Raw genomic sequence first — 26,146 nt, forward strand, 5'->3', positions numbered from 1 at the left:
GTACTGTTACATGACGAGCACTGAATTCAGGGCTAGTGGAAGGTATGGACTAACATATTTCATACTCAAAAATGCTTCACAGAGTGAGTCAAACTGCACCACAAAGATTACTGCTTCAAACCAAAGCACATTCCCTTCTGTAAGATCACTGACCTGTCCTTCAATCCTCTCATCACCCTCTGGATAAGAAGAACTTTATCTGTGAGTATATTTTGGCGTTGCAGCTCCAATACTGTATCGTGGTGATCCTGTTAAAAGAAAGTATGAATATGCCAGCTGAGCAGATACCCCCACAACTTCTGAAAACTGGACACATGGCTGAAAGAGGCCCCAAATCACCATGATGTACTGCCAGCTATGATTAAAATGCATTTGTGGAACTGCAGTAGGAAGAGTGCACACCACCTGACCACAGAATGTCTGGCTACAGCTATAAAGAAGCAGAGAATCTGCCTGCAGTGAGACTGTTTTTACCTGAGGGTATGCTATAGGCAAAGAGGTGCCCTGCAACAGTGTGCTGATCTTCAGTTCTTTTTTATGCTCAAGGCTTGAGCAGAGATCAATACATTGCACTGTGCTGTTTCAGCTGCAACACTGGAGCACAGGAACAGGATCAGCCTTGCCTACACCAAGCTGTGTCCACTAAACTACCTGGCCTTCAGGACAAAGATCCAGCCTCAGATTCAAAAGAGAACCAAGTCCTTCTGTGTCACCACTCTTGCACAAGCAAGTCAAGCTATACTGTGAAGCACCCAGTTTTTCAGAAGCGATAAGAAGAAGTCCTTTTTACTTACTTTAAGAAAAATCTTGGTCTTTCCAGCTTGCCAGCTTTCATCCTTGCCCAGCACTGCTTCAGAGATGCTGATACAGCTCTGTCGAGCATCATTCTTCAGCTGATGTGCAAAAGTATCGTCATGTTAGGGCTTGGTTGTGAAACACAGCAGCTGTATTATGTAAGGATCTATTGCCCTGCATTTCAAAGGGCAAAGAACAGAAACAGATGCAGTCTGACAGACCTCTGGGCTGACAGTGTAGCGAATGAAAGCGGTTCAGCTCAAATGGTCAAGAAAAGGAGGAACATGACTGCATGGCCAAAAATTCCAGAGTTCAAGTGCGAGGAGGATGTTAGAGACCTCAGAAGTGTGTGATTACAGAAAAGAAACATCTGAGGGCAATGGGGATGCCACCCTACCCGGGATGTCTGTGTGGAGCAGGTCAAGGACAGCTGGACCTAAAAGCACCTCTACCGTTTCAACTAAGGTCCACGTGGGTATGTAAGTATTTAGCTACAGTTCCTGTGATGACAGCTCTCGCAAATGTGCCAGCAATAATCCAAGAACTTTCTACTGTGGGAAAGACTAAAGCCTCATAAGGAAAAGTTAGATTAGCCTTAAGCCAAGTTTTGCTTACACACCTGTTTTCGAAGAGACCATGGCAGGAGAGTGCTGTATCTCTCAAAGAACTCCTCAAAGGTGTAGCGAACTGGGTAGCCAGCTTTTCTGATCTTAATGGTCTCCATCATCCCTGAATATCGCAGCTGTTTGATGCACAGCTCCCGGTCGAACAACTGAAAGGGAAAGCAGACAAGGAGGAGACTCAGCACTGAAGAAGCTACACATGCAGCATCCCTCAGAACATATCTATTAACCTCCAACCTCAGAGTGCCTGCAAAGTGGCCTGTTATGCTTTTTTAAATCGCACTTCTTATTTCTGTAGTGCACTAAATTAATTCATTACAGGCACAAACCAATCACCCCAGAGGGCCTTCAATTTTATGTTTGTCAGCAGTGGAAACAGCCCATTAACTTCAGATTGGCTTTAGCAACCATTTTCAATTCTAGAACTGCAATTTCAGATGAAAAATAAACTGTTCATATCATTTTGCAGATGCGAATAACTGCAGTAGCAACTTAGGCCCTTGGGGCATAGCCACGCAAAGCACAGTGTGTATGATGCTAGGGTCTTGTAATCAGATTAAAAATAGGCTCACTGAGCCACATGCAGTGCTATAACAATTATTAACTCACTTGACCTACACCATACAAGGTTTAAGTGTAGAACTGGGTCATGATCTCCCGAATTCCACCCAAGTGTCTTAACAACAAACTCACTCCTCTTCTCCTGTAGCGTCAAATTAAGCCACATCACCCCCTCTCTCCAACATCAACAGCTCTCCTATTCCCTCTCAGGCTATTTCATAGTATGGTCATTGTTGGATCCTAATGTTTTTCATTTGTCCCCTTGTTGAGAGGCTAGAACCTCTCCAGTTTTGTGTTTTCTTTATCTTTACAGCAAAGGCTTTTACAACTCCTCTCAGGAATACACCTCTGTGCGTTTTTTGCCATCTATTTCTCTATGATGCTTTTTAGAGATGTTTTTGTGAATTAACAATGCTGTATCCTACCACTCTTTTTATTGCAGTAATAGCCTGTACTCCAGCTCTTCTTGGCTGAAGTACAGATATAAAACGCTACACAGCAACAGACAGCTTTTTCTCATTAAAAAGTTTACTGAAGACAAGACCTCATATTGTTAAAACATTACCAGTGGTTTCTTGTAGTCATTTGGCTTGATGCAGCGGATGAAGTATGGCTGGCACTGCTCGAGGATTTTCATTAGTTTTTCCAGGGATTGCTTGAACTGTCCTCCGAGAGTAGAGACGCGTTTGGTGGTATCCAGACCCTGGGAAGAGTAAGCACATGCTGACTGCTACATCATTCACTGTCAGAGGGCCAATTAATAAATCTTTGTATTTTTGTACAGTGTAACAGTATCACACAACTGCCAGCAAAAAAATTTTTTACCTATATGGGAGCTAAATAAGCCATCTGCATCTTATTAATTTGGGATTATTCTTCTGAAAAAACTCCACCAAGCTCTTTCACCTCTTTGGGCACAAAGTCCTAGCAGCCAGTGTGGCTGTGGTGGGAGAAATTCCCCCCACGCGAGCCCACATAGGCCTGCCTCTTCCACCCAAGGCTGCGTTTAGCATAGGGCCTGGGTGCAACACTGTTATCTGTGGGTGTGTGCCTGCAAGCTTGGTGAGAAACAGCCACTCCCAAAGCAACAATAACCTCCAGGCGAGACATTCTGCTGCCATCTCAGAGCTAACTAGGAATGCTAAAGATCCAGAACAGCTCATTCCTCAGTGATTAGGATGACTGATCACCTTGCTCATTAATACTACAGTAAGCAGCAAAAAGCCAAACTTTTACTGGAGGAGAAGGTAAGAGCTACTCTATTTATGGCTGCACGTAACCTGTTCTATGTCTCACTGCTCCTGCTTGAATTTTGCTCCCAGTTGCAACAGCGTAACCCCAGAGGGATTGCATTTAGCTGCAGTTAGCTCCTGACTTCTCCAGCTTCTCTGAAAGCACCGTTCCACCTACGTCTTTTTCACACAGACCATCATAACAGACCTAAGCTTCTACCTCCTAGTACATTTTAAGGGCACATTAAATTATGGTAACACCAGTCCAGATTCCAAGTAACAAAAGGACTCCACTGGCCTTTTACATGCAGGCATGGAGCTAATAATTGCAGCACAATACAGCTAGTTGGTTTGTTTGGGGGATTTTGGCGGGTTGTGGGGTTTTCGTTTTTTTTTCAAGCACATCATTTAAAGTCCAGTGGCTCCCCTTACTTCCATGGTCTTCACGGTACCTCATTCTGCTGGTTCTTAACGTTTAAAGTGTCCTTTTTAACGGTCCAGTGGCCTCCTGCTTTGCTACAGGGCAATGCTGCCCTCCAGCGACCAACCCCTCGTGCTTTTGGAAAACAGTTCTGGGAAGGTCTCACAGCAGCTCTGATGCAGCTGAGGGCTAGCAAGCATCTGTTTGAAGTACGTATGATAACAGCATATACGTGTTTAAGCTGTGTAAGAGTTAAAAGCAATTTGCACTCCCAGATTTTAGAGGCTTTTCTGCTGTACCAGTAAATCAGTGGGATGGCCACAGAAGTCTGAAGCCCACGCTCTCATGATCTCCCACATATAACATTGGTAAAGCTAAATTTGTTGTTCAGATGGTGGTGGCTTTTCTCCCCTGGCGGGTGAAGAGAGCAGCCCTGAGACCTCAGGACAGCAGAGTTTTTTCTGGCACTTCATTCACTATTCTTTTCTGTAGCCTGCTGCTTAGGCTTCCCGATGGTGGCCCAACCTACTTGAAATTAATAGGGGTATTTCAGCTAGCTTCTGTGCTTTTTGAAATGGGCAGTAGCTCACATTTAATATCTCCTTTCTAAATGTAAGGAAAGGGTTTTTTCAATAACACCACCTTATTTATAGAGACAAAAACCATTAGAGCAATGTAGATAGACCTGATATTTAACCTGAAGGTATTAATAGCATTTGAGAGGTGCTAAGCCAGTTCTCTGTTGCTGCTTGTACCAATTCTGACATTATTCTCCCCCAGGATGTTTACCTGTCCATGGCCAGATGTTCTGGACAGCAGAAAGCCACATTGGGATAAAGACTGAGGAAGAAAGGACAGGATCAGAAAACAATGCCAGGAGAATAGATGGATAACAGGTAAGATAGCAATCTGACTTTGTTCGTTCTGTACCCTAACAGGAAAACTCAAAGATACAAACATTAAAAGCAAAAGGACCTTCACACAATGATGACATTGCATAGCTGAATGCTCAGAAATCGAGGTATGTGAAAGTTGCAGCAGGGCAGAGAGCTTGAACTCTGCCCCATTCTTTTCCCAGTCCACTGCGCTTTACAACCTCATATTCACTAGGCACAGACAAGGCTCCCTACATCACTAGGCACGGATGATTCTGTGATAATTAGCCATCATGAACTTTGTCACAAAGCCTCTGGGCCAGGAGGGAGAGATAAAGTTGTGGCAATATGCAGAGCAGTGAGACTGTGTCTATGGGTGTCAGTGCGAGCAGAAGACAGAGGATCTTTCTGTGACAGCACAGCTATTTGCTGCTTTGTGCGAGGCTGTCAGCCCTCTGCAAGAATGAAAAGGCCAGGACCCTCCTGCCAGTCGCCCAGTCAGACCCTTGCCCTGTGGTCCCAGCAGACATACATGTGCAGTATGGCAGCAGTTTAGCTGCAGGCTTCTGAACAGGTACCGGCTTTCCTGAGGGGTCCCTGGTTAGTGCTTTGTTCCACTCCAATGAACCTGTTGAACTACAGTTTCCTCCTACTAATTTACACCCATCCTGGCAATGTGGGTGCAGTACGGATGCCCGGGCAGGCACAGAGCAAACCTGTCCAGTTGATGACAACATGTGGGGAGGCAGCATCACTCCTGCTTCTGTGACAGCCTGCAGGCATGGCGACACAGATTTCCAGGGATGCCGTCCTGGGAGACAGGGCTGACATTACACTTGTTGACAGCATGAACCCCAGACCTTGACTTTTCCTGCAGACTCCTTTGCAGAAATGAGTTGAATGAAAGGGACAGGAATTCGCAGAGACAGTGCAAAAGAAAGAGGAGGTCAGGAGCAGCCAGAGCCTTGTGGAAGGGAGGAGAAATGAGTTGTTCCTGTAACCCAGTCCCAGAAAGCCAACCTTGTAGGCCTGGTCAACTCCAAGATGTCGGATGGTCCCACGTCCCAGACTAGGTGGGGTCATTTCCACCTGGAAAATCTCTCTCAGGAATTTGTTTTTGGAGGAATGAACCATTTGCATTACATTAGCACTCAGTGTGTCCCGATTTTTCTCCAGGAAATCTATAGGATGGAAACAAAATCAGCTTGTCACTTCTGCAGCCTGCTGGCTCTAGTGCCACTCTGTCTAGCTAAAATCCACTTCATTTACAGTAACTTGCAGATTAGTTTAGAGTAATCCTCCTGACCTTCTGATCTGACTTCAGATCAACACTACCCTGGAGTGCCACACATCCAGGGCAGGTCATGCCCTTCTCTTCACCCTCCGTATCCAGCAGAGATAGGCTCACCTTTTGATTCATAAAAGACAACCCCAGCAAAGTGATTGATGCCAAACTTGGTGTCATGGACACTTTTAGGTGGGATGTAGACTTTACTTTTGCCATGGAGGGAATTGATTTTGATGAGCATGGTGGCCTCTGTGCCCTAGAAACAAATACAGGCGAAAAAAGACAGTTAAGCAGATTCCCCCCAGCTCTGGCCTATGCTCAGTGAACAAATAGAAGCGGTGCTCAGAGACTGCAGAAGCTCAAATTCTGCCCCTTATTTGTGTAATAGATCCGGAAGCAGGTAGTGCCAAAAGTGTCTTCCCTTTCACACAGACCCTCCTCTCAAGCATCAGGACAGAACACACCACCAGAATGCAAGTCCTGGTATTTTGGGGCTGTATACAAGCCCCCATAACATTACTAACACCAACAGGCGTGCTGAGAATTTCCCAAGTCTTTGGACCTCACAAGCAGAGCCCCCCCCCAGCCTTCCAATGCCATCCTACCTAGTCATGCTCTAAGGGATGCATGCTCCTGCTTTCAGGCAGGCACGGTTCTTTCACTCCCCAACTGGTGCAAGACCTGGAGATCCCTGGAAGAAGGCTGCCCTGAGCAGATGCCAGTCAGCGTGCTCAGACTGTGACCTCCACAGGCAAGGCAGCCAGCTGGGTTCTTCTCTTCAAGGGGTGCCATCAGTCTCATCCCCTTGCTGTGCCTGTGAGGCTAGCTCTGCTCACTGGCCCGTGCCAGGGTAGCGTGCTGCACTGTCTGAGAAGTCATGTGCTCTGGGAATCATAGAAGAGACACTTTCTTGTCCTGACTGCAGGACCACCTCCTTCTTCAGGACAATGGGGAAAGCTGCCTGCCTGTACATGATCCGCTCAAATCGTTACCTGAGGACTACAAATGGGCTTGCGTTTCTGAACAAGCCCATATTGCCATCTGATTCCTGTACCAGCAGTCCCACTTAGCCTTACCATGCTCTGGAGACTATGAAAATACTCTGCAAGGGTGTCTGAGATCAGATGCTAGTTTCATCTCTGCTCTGCTGTTTGAGATGCCTGGCCTTTGCAGAATTACGTTTCCTCACAAGGGTGACATTGCTCAAATAGGACTGGCATCCAGGAGAAGAAAGAGGAAGCTGCAGCCCAGACCAACAGAAGAACAATACGCAAATTCAAAAATTTCCTAAGAAGCCTTTGTAAAATGATCCAGACTCCTCCTTTCTTTGTTTGCAACAGCCGTAAGAGTTACAGCAACAAGGTAGAGCACATTCCAGCAGAGAGTGAAGTATTTGTATGGCGAGATAATTTAAAAGAAACATCTATGGGGAGAACACATTGGCTCTCACAATGTATCCAAAAGCCACTTCTGCACTCTTCTGTGTGTAAAGCCAAGTGTTACCTGCCAGCTCTGTGCAAAGCCAGGCATTACAAGTGAAACTGGAAATTTACCTTTGGGAACTTGCTCTCTTCATCAATGAGGGAGATAATATTCATAGGCTTGAGTGCAATGACTTCCAGAGTCTGGCGGTTATCAGTGAAGTCAATGTTATTCCAGGTAATGTGCTCCGCAAGGTATTCCTCTTGCTCCTGCTTGAAGACATGGTGCACGAAGAACTGCTGAAGGTGCTCATTGGCAATGTTAATGCAGAGCTGCTCGAAGCTGTGAGGGGACAAGATGGCAACCCATGGTCATCCTTTGCTAGTGCTGCACTGCTCTATGGTATTTGTTTATTCTCTGTACTAAATACGTATCCAGATACACCAGTGCAATATTCCACAGTGTTAATGATCACCACCACTGCATGTTGCCAGTCTTAGCAGTATAAGGGATGTATCTTCTGCGATGGTAAAAATAAGTAGAAATGAGCCAACTGATGTTGAGTGTTGCTGAGTAAGCAAGCGAAGATCTTGTATGTATTTCAAGAAAGTAGTGATAAAGGGGAGCATATAACTGAAAATAGCGTGACTGTGTGAGCGTGTGACATGTTTTTACTTGCACTCGCACTACCAATTCTTTGGTTAGTTAGCCCTTAATGCTGCACCTGAGTTTCATTACTTGGTAATTGCTGTGGCACACTGTGTGTGCCTATGGAATGCTCACCCCAGTGAGGCTCTGTGTGGATTGCAGCCTTGGGGAATAGCATAAAATAATAGAAGACAACCAAAAGATAGAAGATGGGCTGAACAGTTGCTAGACCATGTTTCAAAAGTCAGTGAGGAATATTATCTTATTGAAAGCAAGAAAGATGCATCAGTTGTCATGGCTTGGAAAAGACTGCAGAGTAAGTGCTGATGGTTTGTGGAGTACTGATGATGGTACCATACAACTGAGAGAACTGCTGCCCCCATAGAGAAGGGCAAACAGAAATGGTGCTTTGTGACTGAAACCACCAGTAGGAGAAGTAGCAGTGGGACAATGGTACCGACCAGGTATTTTGCTGACCCCTCCTTAAGAGTAGAGAAATGAAGCAGCCCCAAAAAAGGGACAGGAGAACACTGAGCAAGAGGAAAGCATAAGCAGAAATGGGAAACGCAACATGGCCTCCTTTGTACTGTATGCAAAATTTATCCCAAGAGACAGTGTAAAAATGCTATGAACAAGAAAGTTTGGTACAGAAACATGGGGACATACTACATTCTTACATAGCGGCTGCCTGCTCATAGCAGCTTCATAGCCATCTCCTCTGAGAAATTCCTGAGGTCTTGGAATAGACATGTGCAATGGCTGCACCAAAATGAAGGCTGGATGAGGAGGCAGAAATATGACCAAGGTGGCAGAAAAACGGAATCTGTGCATGATCATCATTGGGAAAATTCAGTGATGGAAATGTCACTGCTTTTCTGAGAATCAGGATGATAATGAAAAAGCACATTTCTGTCTGGTTTTTCATTCTTTCCCTTTACATCAGCTGCTTTTCAGCTTCCCAGTGGAAATGAATTTAGAGCCTCCTACCTGTTGTTGCTGAAGTTTTCAAACCCAAAAATGTCCAAAAGCCCAATGGACTGACGTCTGTCTCTAGACTTCTGAGAAGTTGGATTGAAAATGACTGAGTTGATCTTGTTCACTATCCACAGGAAAATCCGTCCATATATACCCTGAGAAAAAAATTCAAGAGGAATTAGAGCCCATCATTACAGTCTTTGGACATAGCTTAGCGCCTGCTATCATGCTGCTACAATGCTGTCAAGCCATGCCTGAAAACTAAGAGGGACTGGAGCCCTCTGGGTTAATGTTTGCGCTCCTCAACCAGTAAGACTGTCAGCTCTGAAATCATCCCCAATCTTTAAGCAGAGGCGATGTAAGCACCAGTACCTTCACAAAGGCATCCCTCCCATCTGCAGCTTGAAATATGTTCAGAGGCCTGGACACACTTTCTCCTCGGACAATGATGGAGAGGTTTGTGAGACTGTTCTGGAGTTCACTGGAGTCCACCTGGAGGAACAGTCACAGCAACCTGGTCATTCTAGGCGGATAAAGGAGATCCAGCAAAGAAAGTCTGTCTCAGGAAAAGAGCCGTGACAAACTGCCTGCCCAGCAGCATTCACTGGCGGCCTGCTGTCCCAGTTAAAGTTCTCCTAGCTCAGACAGCCATCTGCAACAGCATCAGTGGAGTGTCAGCAGGAAGAAGGGGGCATGCCTGCTATATGTGCATCCATACAGAAACACTCCACAGAGGCGTGCTTTGTCAGTGTGCTCAGGGAGCAAGGGTGAAGGAGAGAACTGGTAGGAGAAGATGAGAGTCCGTTACCTCAAGCAATTTGCTTGCGATTGAAAAGTGTGGTGAGTCCATCACATCAGAGCAGTCCAAGTTGTCATACACAGCCGCTACAATGAGGAAACAGTCAATGTCAGGGTGAATCATTTCTGCTACAGCTGGGGTCTGTGCTGTTATTGCAGCTGTATTTCTGTAACCCTGCAGCTCTTGGAATGTGGCAAGGCAGTAAGTTCCCTGACAAAGCTCCCAGGTTTGATGATTTTACGAAGGAAGGTCCTGATTCACCCAGGGATCCTGGGATGTACGGGGACCTCATAACCCCAGAACATCAGGCTAAAAATAGAAGCAAAACTGATCAGGTTATTAATTTTAAATAGTAGCTATTGGGCATCTGGGGAAGTGATATCTGACTTCAGAAAATGTGTTTCTGAAAACATTTATTTCCATGTATCTGTCTTGTAGGAAATCTCGGCAATGAAAGGGAATAAGGGAAATCCCTCATTTTAGCAGCCAGTATTACTGCAAAGAATCCAGCGGGCATCACTGTGCTGGATCCTCTGTATCACTAAGGGAGAAGAAGTAATTTTCTAAAATGTGAGAGCTTCTGTCATCCTGCTGCTGGGTGTCTCAGACTGTGCCATACCAGAAGTGCACTGATGCAGGTGAGTGTTCACTGAACCCAGCCAGGATAATGACTGCTATCATCTCCACAGCAAGAATCACTCCATTGCTCCTGTGTCCTCTGGCTTGCATAGCACAACAATCAGCAAATGTAACATGGCATTATATTATCTGTTGTTTCAGTTTGTATGATAAGGGCCTATTTATAACCATGGAAACCTGATGGCGTGACAATATAATAATAAATGATGTTTTTCAAAACACTAGGCAGCAGAATCACAAATCAGAATTTCATGGTGCTTATCTGCCTGCCCCTCCAACCCTGTCCACCCAGAGAAGCACAACCTTTTCTGTACAGATGGAAGTGGCAGCACCCTTAGGCCTTTACCGGCGAGTCTGAGAAAAGGCCAAGCACAGACAATGCTGAGTTTACCTTCGAACTCTACATTCCCCAGGTGCAGGATTGCAGCCAGCAGCTTGCTGATGTCCCAGTGCTCAGAATCTGAGAACATGAGGATCTTCATAGCCGAGCGGATGTGGGCATAATCCTTCGCGTCGTTCCGACCGTCGCAGGACATGCAGTTGCCCTGCCAGACACCACACCCACAGGTAAGGAAAATCCTCCCGGTACCCATACAAAGAAGAAAGGACCTGCAGGCTGACAAACCCTTGTACACACTGTGTAAGGAAAGGGCTGTTCAGATTTGGTAACAACCCATCTGCAGCTCCTGTTGAGTGCAGTTGCTCACTGGGAGAAGCAAATGGCAGTGGGATAATGGAGAAGAAAGCAGAGACTGTTACCGTAGTGAGATAAGTGTACTCTGAAGCAGTGCCCAGATTCAGCATCTTTTTCTGCTCTGTATTCATCCCCATTAGCATGCAGTAGAAGACGTGATAATTCCTCTCCTCTGGAGCCTAAATGAAAGAAACAGGCCAATGGGCAGCCTTGTCAGCATAGGCTTGCAACACAGGAGCAGGCAGAAGGGACATCTGCCGGTGCTCTCACCTGCCGGCAAACCCGGGACTTCTCCAGAAGAAACTGTTCTATCCGGGCTCCTTCTATCACACCATTTTGGCTGAAATGGATATCAATGTATTTCCCGAAGCGGCTTGAATTGTCATTTCGAATTGTCTTGGCATTTCCAAAAGCTGATGGGCAAGGGACAGAGACAGTATCTGGATTATTGCAGTTAATGAACATCAAGTCTATTTTTTATGCCCTTCTTTTTTGCTGCTGGTATTTTACATGTTGTGGTCCAAATCACAGTGCGGACAAGCACTGAAGAATGTCTGGTCTCAGGCTGCTTCTAAAGAGAGAGGTAGGCATACTGTGCATTCAGATAAAGGGTCCTAAAAGTCATATTCAAATGATCCAAATATGGCCTATATCTGGCCAGCCAAAAGAGCTGGGCAAGTCTGAAGACCTCCAGAATGACTTACTGGGAACACACTTGATCTCTCTACAGAGAAAGATGGGTGTCTCAGGGAGCTCCCCTATAGATACATCTATGCTCGGCCAGCCACTTTGCCATTATGTGGTGCAAATGTTAAACCAGGGGTCTTTACCTGGGGCTCTGCATTCCCAAGGACTCTTCTTTTCCTGGCAGTTCTGGGTTACATACTATAGTGGCATCTTCTACAGCCAGGGAGCTGCTGCGGACCTCATGGGGACATGGCAGAAAAGTATAGAGAACTGCTACTCTGCATCACCAGTGTTTCAGCGTTCTTAGCAATTATGCAAATGCAATGGTTCAAAGATCTGTTTCTGAATTTTTTATCCTGATAGAAAAATCCTGAGATAAAGCTGGTAAATCAGGCTTGTTTGCTAAATAACCCACCTTCCAGAATGGGGTTGGCCTCTAGGATTTGCTGCTCTATCCAGGAATGCTGGCCACTGACAGCTGCTAAAAACTGTAGTATTAGTTTTGTGCTTTCAGTCTTCCCAGCTCCAGATTCTCCACTGCAGTAAGAAACAAGATCATTACAGGTTTCCTTTCTTCTTTCTTGGCTAGAGTGGCAAAATGGCAGACCAAGTGAAAAAACAGAAAAATCCCACTTATATGTACCCTGTGAATGGCAGATTAGACCGCCTTTCATAGAGAGTGGGAGAAATTTAGTCTTTTGTCATTTTATCTCCTAAAATTTGTTTTTTAGACTTAGGCTGAGGACTAAATTCTCCCACTCATTAAAAACAATCAAATCCATGGAAGACTTTCTGTACCAGTGCACTTACTTTTCTTTTTTAGTGTATTACCGGATTTTCAATGCTAGTCTTAGCACATCAGATGACTTGCCTCAGCTATAATCAGATACTATTGCAATGAGACTATCTGGTTCTTCACACTGGTGATTAACAGAAAATGGATACATGTTACGTGTTTTTAGGGTGAAGAAAGCTTCCCTCCATCTTCAGGTTAGCAGAGGTTGTTTCCCTCCAGGAAATCTCTATTCTCAGAAAATACATGTAACATAAGTATCATGTCCCCAAGGTAAAAGATAGCCTTACATCACACAGGCTCATATTTTATGGTTCTATACGTGCTGACCATGTGCAGAATGTATCACCCCATTCTAAGATTCTGTGGGAAAACAATGGACTTCAGGAATCCCTTGTTCTACATTTTGCAGCCCTAACCGAAAATGAAGTAGCAGGTGATCAAATATTTCCTTCCTGTAGTCTTTAGTCTTATCTGTGCCTTTCTGTTTGGAAGATCTCCTATGCTCACAAAGGTGCCCCAAAAACAAGCCCGACTTGGTTTCTGCTACTCATCCTCTCTAAGTCCAGTCACCTGATCACACAGCACTGGTCTCTCTTATTCCTCTTCATGTTGAAATAACAGTGGTCTGCAATGGCGAAGACATGGGGTGGGAGCTCTCCTATCCTCTTGTTACAGTACAGTCTGATCTGATCAACTGTGTACAGGGGCAGCAGCTGGTATGGATTCACTGCTACCAGGATTGATCCTGTGTAAGTCTGAAAAACAGTTATGAGCATTACCTCTAGCAGCAAACCTGCAAACAAGAATGCAACCAAAGCTACTTGCAATATAAATCTAAACAGAGGCAGGAGGGAAGCCTGGGAGATCCATAGCAGTTCTTAGGTGAGAGTGAGAGCCTGATTCCTGACTACAAGCTGCTATTCAATATTCCAGGGTAGGGAGGTTTTTGCAAAAGGAAGAATGTTAGCTATGATCTCCTTGCCAAATCACAGCTCAGTTCACTGTCTCAAGCTACAGCACAAGAAAGCCCAATTTGACGTGGAATTTTTGTGTGTTATCATAAGCTGTTCTGTAGTGTTTTGTTAAGCTGCCTTTGTGTTGCAGTTCAGATGTAGACGAACTTTGCTAATGGGCAAAGTTATGGTTGTGTTATTCATGCAGTCATTTAGTAATGTTTGTAGACAACACCACCGTTGAAATGAAAGAGACTGTTGAAGGCTGTGGAAATGCAAGGCAATAATATTGTCCAAGAACTTGTACATAAGACAACTGCAGACTGCTAGAGTCTAATATAGCAGGTCTATACACACATCTCGGCAGATACAACTGCAGCATCTATAAAATCAGTCCTTGTTTACACTAAACATCACCACATCTGTGTCGTAAGACACAGTCCTCTCCTATGAAGGTAGTAGTATATAGAACATGGGAGGCAAAGCATGCAAAACCCTGAATATTATTATCATATTACAAACTGGGAACTAAGGAACAAAGAAACTAAAAATGTCAAGTTGCTCAAAGTCACAGATAAAACCTGTAATGGACAGGAAATGAAACCAGGTGTCCTAAATATCCAGATTTATTCTTTATCTATTTTATTACATCAAAATCAAGTAACATATGACTTGGACTGGAAGACAATCCAAATCCTGTCACTGCGCACTAGTTAGGTTGATCCTGTGTCACGGATGCAGGTAATAGCAGCACTAAGCTGTAACATGGCTTACTGTTAGATTATCTGTCAGTCACTGGTGGAAATGGTCACTCTAGGAGAAAGTAAGCAGGGTCACTACCTATGCATCTCTCTGTGATTTCAGAGACTGCTAACCCGCTCCTTCACAGCCAAAGTCCTCAAAAGAAAGAAGAAACTATGTTGTGTCTCCTTGGCACCCTCCAGAGGGCCCCATGTATGAAAGGCTTGCAGGCTGTTTAGGTCTACAGTACTATGCCTGGTGACCTTGGCACTCACATAGATTTTGTGCTCCTGGTGACGGATGAGGAGGTTGTGCACCATGCCTGCTTCGTGAAGATCCCCAAGGCAGATCATGTCTTCCACCCCTTGGGCAGAGGAGGGGTGCATCAGGTGCACCATGTGCATGTTCCGAGCCGTGATCCAGTGCTCCTGAAAAAGGCAAGGCAGCAGTTTTAATGTGTTATGCTGTTGCTCAGGAGCAAGCAAAGGAGAGCCACGTTAGACCAGAATGAGCTTCAGTATAATCGACACTCAAACAATATGTTCTAACAAACAGTTGACTGAACTACAGAAATTATCTGGTTTGCTGTTCCCCGGGACCAGGTGATTTAAAACACTGGATGAAGCCATTCAGGTGGGTTCTGGACATCACTGCTCAAAGCACAGTTGTATCAGGTCATCACAGCCACATCATGTACAAGGTATGGATTGAAAGCCCGCCCAACTGACTTTAGTGTGATCATGATTTCACCCAAAGCTCAACCAAATTTAGAGATTGGAGCCTGTCCATTTCATTTTTTTAACTACGTAGATATAATCTCTGGCTTAGGAAGCTTTAAATCTTCAGAGTGTTGGGACCTGGGGATACTAGAGTATCACTCTATACTTGCCTTATTTTTATATTCTTTCTTTCAGCCATCATCAAAGGCAGACCATTTGGCTAGATGGAGCTTTGGTCTGGGCCAACAGGGCCATTCTTTTGTATTTTGCACTTTTAAATTTTATATTCATCTTTCACAAAAAGTTATAGCGGAGCCCACCTTGCCTTCATCATCCTCCAGCAAGATCCGTCCTGAGTCAGAGTCCTTCACAACTGCCCCAATAGGGACATTAAATTCACTGTTCGGTTGTGTTTCCAGCCACACATGATCACCCTGAGGAGAAGAAAAGCTATCGTCAAGTACAGTGACACACTTATGCCATGTAGCTCACAGGTATGCATCTCTTGATCTTCATGTTTTTTGTGATTTTATTTCTTTAGCAGTGTTTAACTGGATAAGTTCTTACTGCTTGCAGGCAGTACAGTCTGAGTTCTACTCCCAGCTCCACAGCTGACCTGGAACATGACTTGGGACAAGTCATCAAGTAAAAGGAAATGAGGCAGCACCTTTTACAAGGACAGCAACTACTCAGGTCCACTACCTCCCAGAGACTGGCGGGAGACACATTGAATCCCGGTAAAGCGCCTTGGCAGCCTCACATCAGCTAGGGTATTCTTTGAGAAGAGACACTTGAAAACATAGACATTACAGCAAAAAGAAAAACAAACAAACAGATGTATAGACTAGATGCCTGGAAATGTAGACGGCTCTGTTGCAAGGGTTTTTAGATGTATATGCTTTCTGCTATAGCCGAAATGTCTTAGAAATGTGAGTGCATCCATGATCTCTCTTCGGGGAAAAAAAACAAAAGCATTCTGTAAATCAGCCCAGCTCCTCTCTTCACATTTGTAGATGCATGGCGAGACACTGGCGCAGGTTGCTCAGAGAAGTTGTGGCTGCCCCCTCCCTGGCAGTGTTCAAGGCCAGGCTGGATGGAGCTCTGAGCACCCTGCTCTAGTGGAAGGTGTCCCTGCCCATGGCAGGGGGTTTGGAACCAGATATCTGTAAGGTCCCTTCCAACCCAAACCATTCTATGATTCTGTGAACATCCTGTCTCTCTGTAGAGCAAGCAAGCAAGCAGAACTGCTCTGCTGTCACTGGAGGAAAGGTGTGAGCTATGGCTGCCCTTTCCTAGGAATGAGCATCATCTTGGTGTCACCTGGTTATGCTCCCCAGCTCCAAGTCCCTGGAAAGGCCTTTTCTTGCTCCAGGCACTAATACAGATTCAAACAGAAAGCTTTACTGTCATGGCTGGAATGAAAATTGAACAAAGCTGTAGGTCAGATCTTCAGTCGGTAGTCCACACCTGCTGAGGAACTGGCTTTCTAGCTGAGTGTCTTGTCTTGTACAACTTTTATTACATACTGTAGGATTTACAGTCAAAGTTTCAAGTTTTTTACTGAAAAATTTTTTTGTTTTCCTCTCAAAATACTTTATGGACTTACATTTTAAACCAAACAACTGTAGTGTAAAGCATCTATAAACATCGCACAAGGTTATAAAGAATGTGACAGACTAACAGCTCTCATTCGCGTTGGATGAAACTCCATAGGTAATCTGCGTATTTTCAGGGCCACACCTTGTGACAGAGGTCACCAGCTCAGCATGAGCACAGCCAGGCTAGGCAAGACACCTCTGCATCTCTACTCTAGATTGGTATTATTTTGTACCTTGTTGATACTAGATTATTGCTACTTTCTTTCTGAGACAGACCATGATGTTAAGCTTATTTTCTCCTCTTTGGTCCTCAGGCTAGTCAGTAAATCACAGCAAAGAATAGGACTTACCTTTCTGAAAACCACCATTATGTTTCAGATCACTGTATGTAACCTGCAGTGCCAAGAAGAACATAACATTAGGCCAGAAAAGGGCTCATGCTTTGATCAGAACAGACAGTGGTGTGGAGATGTTTCCTTGTAAAAATAGCACCAAAGTGCCTTAAACAATTATGTTTACAGATTTCATTAAAGCAAGAGATCATAATAAGCCCCACCCAATGCAGAAACAATGAAACCATCGACCTAAAGCAAAGGTCTGCAGCACTGCTAGGGTGGTGGTCTGCTTCAGGTTCTACCACAAAAACCTGGGGATGCTCTCAGCCCTGAAGATGTCACTGTGCACATTTTCATACTGAATAGTTCCCTCAGTCAAATGCTAGGCACATTTGTTGGCTGAACTTTCAGGTTGGGCTCACAAATAAAAAGACCCCACAATGCAATGTAATTCAATGCACAGTAGAGTTATGTTTGGCTTGTCCATTGACCCAGCAGCTCAGCTCCTACAAGTGGCTAGCCCAGTGACACATGGAATTCATACTGTCCTAAGATGCCCAGTTACCTCAGACCCTCACAGCTTGAATCTACCACCATACAGAAACTGTGATCTAGAGTTCACCTTTCTTGGCTGGAATGGGAGCGGTTGCAATGAAGGCATGAGCAGCAAAATAAGGAATAGGAAGGAACAACAATAAAATTAGGAGCTCGCTATCAAGAATATAATAGTGCAAAGATTGGTGGCCAGAAATCTACACCAGTGCTTAGATTAAGGGATGATGGTGTTTAGGCTATGATCCTTGGAACAACCAAAGAACCAAAGTCTTCAGAAGCCGCTTCCTGTCCCATAGGCTACCGCAGCTGGATTTTGGGAGTGACTCCAAGACCTGGTGTCATTTGCTGGCTCCCACTCTTGCTACAGCAGCAAGGCCTTTTATGCCTTTTATTTATTTTAAGCCTGTATGCCTTTTATTGCGAGTGGGAAATCACAGGCAAAGACTCCACAAAGTTCCCTTTAGATATTTCCAGAGTTCCTGACAGTTTTCTCCCTGTTATCTCTGCCTACTAGCAGGAGTGATCCCTGCATGTTAAGGCTGTTGAGTAACCTGTGATTCAGTAGTTGCTGTGTTCAGCAGCCATCAGTTATCAGCCCAGGTCTCCACAGCCTCGTATTCACAAACTTCTCATGGCTGTGTGACCCATTCTGCTCCCTCCATTTCTCTGAAGGATCTCTCTCTCTATACATTGTTCCCACACACCCAGAGAAAAGACTCAGCTCAAAGTTGATAATAAGAATGAAGTGCTTGCAATAAGCATAATGCTCTGTAAAATGCTAACCTTGGACCAAAAACTAGTTCTATTTTTACCCTTTTATGACCTATTACCAATGACGTTGTCTGAGTATTATCTCAGATTTTACAGCTCATGCTCAGTGAGGACGTATTGAATCATCTGCTTCCCTTCTGTACATTCCTGTTTGACAGCAGACCGCTTGCAAATTACTTTATGAGGAGATGAGTGGACACTATGGGACCAGAAACTGATCTTTGGCACTTATTCCAGGTAAGTCTGTGACCTCTCAGAACATCCCCCATGAAAAAGAGAGATGCCTGCTCCAGTTTTATCTCGACACTCAAATGCAGATTTCTTATTTTCTCATAGCCTTTTGAGAAGTTATTTTATTCTGGCCCTAAATTATGCTTGTCTGGGTTTTGGATGGTTTCTCTGGAAAGTTTGAGCAAAATAAGAAAACCAGACATTAACTGAGTTGAAAATTCAATTTTCCACCTATGCTATACAGATATTCATCAAAATCACAGTTTGCAGTACCAAAAATATTAGTGATTAGTGGGATACTTTGTCAATAATTTCACTGAAATCCTTCAGATTTCTTCTATTGTGTAAAGGATTTAAAATATTACGTTTAAAATTTCTGACAATTATTGACAATTCTGTGTAATATGGATGGTATATATTTTTGAGAGGTACCCAGATTTCACTACTTTTCTGATTTAATCAATTTAAATCATTTTATCATAGAAATCCTAGAAAGTTTTGGGTCAGAAGGGACCCCTAGAGGTCATCTAGTCCAACCCCCCCACAGCGAGCAGGGACACCGCTAACTAGATCAGGTTGCTCAGAGCCCTGTCCAACCTGGTCCTGAACGTTTCCAGGGATGGGGCCTCCACTACCTCTCTGGGCAACCCGTTCCAGTGTTTCACAACCCTAATTGTAAAGAATTTCTTCCTTATATCCAGCCTAAACCTACCCTGTTTTAGTTTAAAACCATTACCCCTCATCCTGTCACTGCTGTCTCTACTAAAAAGATTGTCCCCATCTTTCCTATAGGCTCCCTTTAAGTACTGAAAGGCTGCAATCAGATCTCCCTGCAGCCTTCTCTTCTCCAGGCTGAACAAGCCCAACTCTCTCAGCCTGTCCTCACGGGAGAGGTGCTTCAGCCCTCGGATCATTTTTGTAGCCCTCCTTTGGACCCGCTCCAACAGTTCCATGTCCTTCTTGTGCTGAGGGCTCCAGAGCTGAACACAGTACTCCAGGTGAGGTCTCACCAGAGCAGAGGGGCAGAATCACCTCTCTCGCCCTGCTGGCCACGCTGCTCTTGATGCAGCCCAGGACACGGTTGGCCCTCTGGGCTGCCAGCGCACATTGCTGGCTCATGTCCAGCCTTTCGTCTATCAGTACCCCCAAGTCCCTCTCAGCAGAGCTGCTCTCGATCCTTTCATCCCCCAACCTGTATTGATACCAGGGATTACCCCGACCCAGGTGTAGGACCTTGCACTTGGCCGTGTTGAACCTCATGAGGTTCACATAGGCCCACCTCTCCAGCTTGTCCAGGTCCCTCTGGATGGCATCCCGTCCTTCTGGTGTCTCGACCGTACCACTCAGCTTGGTGTCATCTGCAAACTTCCTGAGGGTACACTCGATGTTATCTTCATTTTATAGTGGAGCTATACAAGCTTCTGAGGTTTAGAAATTTGCAACTAAATTACCAGAAAGGTGTCTGAAGTCCCCATTTTATTTTTGGAAATTCATGCTTTTGAAAAATGAAGATTACCATTAAGAAAAACTCAAGGTGAAGTTTGGGGATGCCACTGTTTTCTCCCTCTTGTTTTAATAAACGTCAGTGTTAGAAGAAAACATTGCAGTAAGAGAAGTAGAGCTCATTTTTTCACTTGCTTTCCTATAGCTGCCCACTTCTTTTTTATCCATGTTATTTGGGAAGGTATAAATAGCTTCCATAAATCATGGTCTTCCTTAAAATCGATGAGTGCATAAACAACGTTTTATTCAGATTCAATGGAAGGAGCAATGATACTCCTGTATGCAAGATACCGCCCCTGTTGTGGGTCACGCCAATGTCCTAACCATAAGGAGAGCTGTTACGGTAGCAAAATGGAAACTAGGAAGTGCTTGACAAGCTACAAGATCTTTGTGCCCTATTTGTGGTTATAAAGGGCTACACAGTAGCATGGATAGAAGAGGGTTTCTAAGCAAGCCCAGAATGATTTACCACTTTAAAGTCATCATAAGATATGCTGAAAACAACTAATTATCAAAATTACAAAATGTATTGTGATCCCAAAGAATAGAAACATCAAGAGATGACAGACTGCTGATGTAAAAGTCCAATGCTAATGCACATTTTAAAGCAGGAATTTTAAATATAATTTTCACATAGGTGACCCAACAACAAGAAGAGAAGTGGAATGTCACACTTAATAACAAAAGCTGGCACATGCAGAAACTGCAAATGCTGTGTCCCCAGCATACCACCTGCTGACTATATTAAGAATTGATTTTCCCTGTGAGACTAGGGCAACATCCAGATCTCATTTGTAACTAAGACAATTCTCAATTTTGTAGCACAACATCTACGAAAAGTTAGCAATGCAACATGAGTGTATTCTTTCTGGCTGCTTGGGGTTTTTCTGTCTTTTTTTACACTGTCTCAAAAAGAAACTTCTGTCTTTCATTATCAGTGATTCTCATGGCGAATTCCTCATTCTTATTCAGGACTCAGGAAGTGGATCTGCGTATTAGCTTCAATAATATGATGACCTGTTACTGTGAGCGGTGCAAGGTGGTACAGAAGCATGGTAAATAGCAAACACAGGCCAAAGATGGGCCATGGTCAGCGACAGTGACTCACAACTGAGGGATACCTTTTCACCTGTGCCAGGAAACAGAATACTGCAGCAGAGCAGAAATGTCTACCCAGAACAAAGAGGGAGTGGTACGTACAAACATGAAGCCCAGCCATGCTGCGTCACATCAAAGGTATAGCTAGCCCTGGATCTAGTCTACAAGAGCAGCCAAGAATGGACATGTAGAGAGGAGATCCTGTATAATCCCAGGATACACAGTTTCAACATTTAAAATGCTATTCCCAGTTAAGTCACAAGTGGCCAGCCTCCCACCTGCTCGAATGGCCGCTTTCTGACACAGCCTGGCTCGCTCTGTTGCTTTGCTTTCCAAAGTAATGCAGCACCATAAACAAAACTGCAGCCCACAGGATGAGAAATTACCTCTCCAGAAGAAATCTTCACTGTCTCGCTTCTGCAGCTTAGTTCCCTCTTTTTCATAAGCATTGGAGTAAGAAGGAAAAGAAAGGTGAAACTGGTACTGGTGCCATTAAGGGATCCGTCACCAAGTGCCAGTTCTCCGCTGCACAAAGGAGGAAATGACTGAAGCACGGTTATTTATTACAGGACTTTGCTCCCAGTTCAGCATATATGTCATTTCCACGTCAGATGTTCCAGTAAGCAGGAAGGCTAATTCTTGCCTGGGTGAACCTTAAACTTCCATCTCACCACTGTGCCTGAATCCTTTCATATTTCTGGAAAGCACTCCTGGAAGAAAACCCTTTAGCATCTTGTCTCATGCTGCTCCAACACCACTGACTTCCCTGGGGTTCTCTTGGAGTCACCCTCTTAGCTACAGGGAAAACCAAGTCCTCATCTCTCATCTCTCCCTGTGGTTTTGCACAGCTCTTTCTGCAAGCTCAGAAAACGCACATCAGTCTGTCCTGTGTGGACTGTGTTTCACAGTACCAAGAGCGGAAGGCAAAATAAACTCAGGACACTTAACTGGAATTGATAGTCTCACACACACATATAAAGGGACTGGGATTTCTAGTCAATTTGTTTAAAACTTCCTGGGTTTGTTATCATTAATTTATCTCCCAACAAACAATCTGTCCCTGTGTTCCAGCATCTAGATGCAGGTGAACTCCCTATCTGCCCACTGCTCTCTTTTGAAATCAGGACAGGATGGCCAAGAGCTTCCCTCCTTCTGGTTGCTCCACATGTACTCTCACTAATTGTGTCCTTCTTGCCTACCCTGATAAATTTCAGCACTAGATGTGATGTCTGGGAAAGAAACAGAAGTGTAATATTACCTGTAGTAAGGCAGATACAGGGTTTCTCTAGCCAGAGCAAGGACCCAGGGGCCAGGCACAGATCAACCCTAACGGCGAGCCCAAACGACGAGGACGGGGTTTTTTCCATCTACCTTAACCCAGCTGTATAACCTTCCTCCAGAGTGCTGTACACAGCAGGTGGCTTGCCTCGCTATGCACTCTTCTGTACACCCTTTATTAAACAAGCAAACGCAAATGTGCAATAATTGTGAACATGTGCTAGAACACCTAATACCTTAATTCTTATTTTCTTGTTTCCTAGGTTCAGTGTAGCTGCACTGTATGATGGGAAAGACAACAAAAAGCCTCTGTGTCTGAGACAGATTCTTGGGGCTCCTGCTGTAGTTCCATATCCAAATCAGAGGTAAGCATTCATGCACAGCAATAAATGGTTGGGATTAATGTGTGTTTATCCATGTTACATATTGGTGTTCTAATATTAGCCCCCTTACCTGACGTTTTTAAGTTTTACAGCAGAAATGAAGATATAGGTGCAGAAATAGAGCAAAGGTCCTTCAGGGCTCGGAGACTTTTGGAGAGAGGCAGGAAACCACAAGGCAGAGAGGGGAGCTTTCTTTAAGTTTCTACCTGTGCAATTCATTCTTACTTGAGGATTTTGCCTCAAAGTACTTCTTTAGCAGACTTTTATTTCCGATAGAACATTCTTTAGAAGAGGTCTATATGCTGCATGTGATTAACAAAATTTCAAGTACTGATTTTATTAGATGGGGGTCAATTATTGGTAAATAAAACGAAGTCCATACCTTTATGCTACCAAGGCAGATATCTAAACCCACGGCTTTTTGTGTAATTAGACTGCAGGGGAAAAAAAGTGACATGCATATTTCTTGAGCAAATGAAACATACCTGCTGAAATTTCAAAGGAGGTGTGTTTTGGGGCAGAAAATCTCATTCTAAAAATATATACATTTTAACACTTGTGGCTAAGACACACTGGGGGTGCTAATACGGAGAGAAGTACAGTATTTCTGTCCTAGTATAGTATATGAACTGTATGAGATGGAAACACAGGGAACTCAAGGCAGTCTGAAAGAAAAGCGAAACTCATTGTAGGACTGAAATACGTATTGGAAGGGAGATGGACTTCCACCATTAAGGCTAGACATACTCAAGAGCCGGAAAACATGAGCTGAAGGAGACTCAATATGCCAAGCGGCAGCAGCCTAGATGCTTTGTAAAGCACACGTATTTAATGAGGTTCTCATCTTTGGAGAAGTGCCTGTGAGTGAATATGGGGAGCTTGGGTCTGGGAAGTCACTGAGCTGTGCGAATGGGGAAAGACAGGAGCTTGCCAGGGGTGAGCAGCTCTGCTTACTGCTGGATACAGGGTTTGGTGAGGGACTGTGCTGTGCACAGACACATTTGTAGTTGTAATTAGGGGCAATTTCTAGTCTGGTCTACACTGATGAATAGTGCACTGAGAAATACAACAAATTAAAATTGGATAATCCTGATGGATTTAATCCTGCTGTTGTTCAGAGCAATAGGTCTGTCCAGATAGACATGTGTTAACAGAACTGTCTCTTCCTGACAGCTTCCTAATTAAGAGATTGATGTCAGGATCAAAAGGTTTAATTTGCACATGGCACTACCTCTCACATTTCCTCTCCAGCTAAAGCAAAGTGGCCTTGTCATTTCTGCATCACCGAGTCCTAGATGCCAAGCATCATTTGATGTTAAACTAGTTTTTTTTCTGAGGTTTCTGAGGCGAGGTGGATCGGATATAACAATTCGCAATTTAAACTGCTCATTCAGAAGCCCTCCTGTCTACACTAGCCTCCTTCCTTCCTCTAAGCAGATTTGTAGCTTTAAGTCACTGATGTCTGTTAACTCTGAAAGGCGTACTGCGGAGGGAATAAAGCAAACTAAAGAAGAAGTACATACCAGTAAAGGATTTCCAAGTGCATCCCTTGGTTGTCTGGAGCATTCTGTACCTCAGGGAAAGGCTTATTTCATTCCAGCCAGTTCCTGCTGTTGTGCAGAGAGGCAGACTGGCGGGGCTCTGGGATCTGTGTCATTACACACCTTCACACACGCCAAGCAGGCGCTGCTTACTCTGCTTGCTAGAAGGCAGGTCACTCTCCCCCACTGTGCAATCCCATTATGGTCTGAGTGTCGCTCCATCCTTCCTTTTGGGATGCAGCCAAGGTGGTATTACAAGAGTATGTTACAGGCCGGATAGCGCCAAGTTCTGGCTCATCAGGGACAAAGACATGTGCACGCAAGCGTGCACACTAGCGTACACATGCACCTTCCCTGCAGAATAGCTGTCAGAACTGGTGCCCAGTTATTCAGCATTGCTGAGGTGAGGGTGCAGGCGGACCCTCTGCTGTGCGGTGCGTGTGGGATGTCACAACGCCAGGCTCAGGGTTAGGAGGTTTCGTTTCAAAAAGACGGGAATTCATAACTGTTAGGAAGGAACCTCTATGCCTCCTTCCACTTTCAGTAAATGCAGAAATCCTCTCATCAGTGCAGCCTCGGTGCATTTGGGACTGTGGCTTGCCATCACTGCAGAACATGACACATATTTATAGCTTAATAATTTCCAAGGAAGGCTACCATCATACTCCTGCTTGGAACTTTAGTATGTGATAGACTTCCACAGTTTCTGGGCACCTTGGTACAGCTTCCAGGTACCTTGGTACACATTATTCAATCTCTTTTTTTTTTTTTGTTAGTTTCTATTTATGTTTCCCCTTGTCCCTTCTTTCTGTTACATTACTCCCAATTTGTTATTTCGTACCTTAGTGCTTTGTCTACAGAGAACTTTATTTGTTGTGTTGTAATGAGTCACATTAAAGTTGTCATACTGCCTTCTATTTAGTCAGCTGTAGAGAGCCATTAAATTTCTTTATGGAAGTCAGATAAGAGAAACACCAGGAGCCTCCCATCACATACTGGACATGTGCCTGCTCCTTCCAGAAAAGATACAAGTGAAACTACACAGTGCAAAGAGCTGAAGGCACTAAAAGTCATATAGGAGCAGGAAAAAAGGACATGATACCATTAAGAGTGTGGTCCTGAGGATCACGAAGAGACCTTTAGGGCTATCTGGAAAAGACCTACAGAGCTGTAAACAGAGACATTCCCTATATTTTTGATGTATGCTGCTTTCAGGGGTAAAAAATGGGTTGTCTGCTTTTTTGCTATGAATATAGGATTGTATCCAAGAAACATCGACTTCACTGCCAATTTCTCCTTGTAAGTGAAACACTGTAGAAGATGTTGAGTAATGACTGGGTTCAGGGAGTTCAGCTGTATCTAACCTGGCACACTGAGCTCAGTGCATTGTAATTGTTCTTGCTGCTGGAGTGTGCTACTTAATAAGGGCTTAACTTCTCTGCCATCCAGTCTAAAACACCTCTAGCACAGAAGAAATAATGACTTATTTTGCCCAGAGCTCTCAACTTACGAAATTTTGATGTCCCTGAAAAAGTGTAGCATGTAGGATTATAAAAGTCACTGTTGTTTAGAAATATCCCAAATAAACCTCAACAGTTTTCCATTTGTCACGCATTAACCTGTGCCCTCTTAGAAAATGAAGATGTTTTGTTTGCCCCAGAAGAGAGGCAGGAGACCAGCACCGTGTGCATTTACTAGGCTTTCCATTTCAAAATGACGCACCAATGACAGAAGTCATCCTTGGTAATCCTCTACTGGCACACCGTAGGCGTGCCAAATAATTGAATAATGCAGCTGCTCAGAGGCTAGAGGTTACTAAAACGGACCACAGCAATTCCTGAAAGAGACAGGGATCGTCCTGCCCCTGTGTTTACTGCGGAAGTCAGCAGTTATGGGGGAGGCCGGGGCTAACTTTCAGTCGATTCTGAGGGCTAAATCTGGAGGAGCCACCCACGCATGAACTAGATTGAACCGCAGCGTCAGCT

At 44.4% G+C, this 26,146-nt stretch overlaps 1 protein-coding gene across 1 annotated transcript in view; it reads right to left on the minus strand.

Annotated features, from left to right (window-relative positions):
- Window positions 1–16,834, minus strand: part of MYO7B (myosin VIIB) — a 47,780-nt gene extending 30,946 nt beyond the window's left edge. The window contains exons 1-18 of the mRNA XM_075417605.1: window positions 16,817–16,834; window positions 15,189–15,302; window positions 14,425–14,577; window positions 13,026–13,210; window positions 12,075–12,196; window positions 11,243–11,385; window positions 11,038–11,151; window positions 10,670–10,823; window positions 9,649–9,725; window positions 9,213–9,332; window positions 8,853–8,995; window positions 7,349–7,559; window positions 5,916–6,051; window positions 5,591–5,688; window positions 2,545–2,691; window positions 1,415–1,567; window positions 795–887; window positions 150–248 (exon numbers count right to left, since the gene is read on the minus strand). Coding sequence (XP_075273720.1) covers window positions 150–248; window positions 795–887; window positions 1,415–1,567; window positions 2,545–2,691; window positions 5,591–5,688; window positions 5,916–6,051; window positions 7,349–7,559; window positions 8,853–8,995; window positions 9,213–9,332; window positions 9,649–9,725; window positions 10,670–10,823; window positions 11,038–11,151; window positions 11,243–11,385; window positions 12,075–12,196; window positions 13,026–13,210; window positions 14,425–14,577; window positions 15,189–15,302; window positions 16,817–16,834 — 2,280 coding nt within the window. The remainder of the gene's footprint in view (window positions 1–149; window positions 249–794; window positions 888–1,414; window positions 1,568–2,544; window positions 2,692–5,590; window positions 5,689–5,915; window positions 6,052–7,348; window positions 7,560–8,852; window positions 8,996–9,212; window positions 9,333–9,648; window positions 9,726–10,669; window positions 10,824–11,037; window positions 11,152–11,242; window positions 11,386–12,074; window positions 12,197–13,025; window positions 13,211–14,424; window positions 14,578–15,188; window positions 15,303–16,816) is intronic.
- Window positions 16,835–26,146: the final 9,312 nt, after the last annotated feature.

The sequence above is a fragment of the Opisthocomus hoazin genome, chromosome 4 (genome assembly GCF_030867145.1).
Source record: "Opisthocomus hoazin isolate bOpiHoa1 chromosome 4, bOpiHoa1.hap1, whole genome shotgun sequence".
Lineage (NCBI taxonomy): Eukaryota > Metazoa > Chordata > Aves > Opisthocomiformes > Opisthocomidae > Opisthocomus > Opisthocomus hoazin.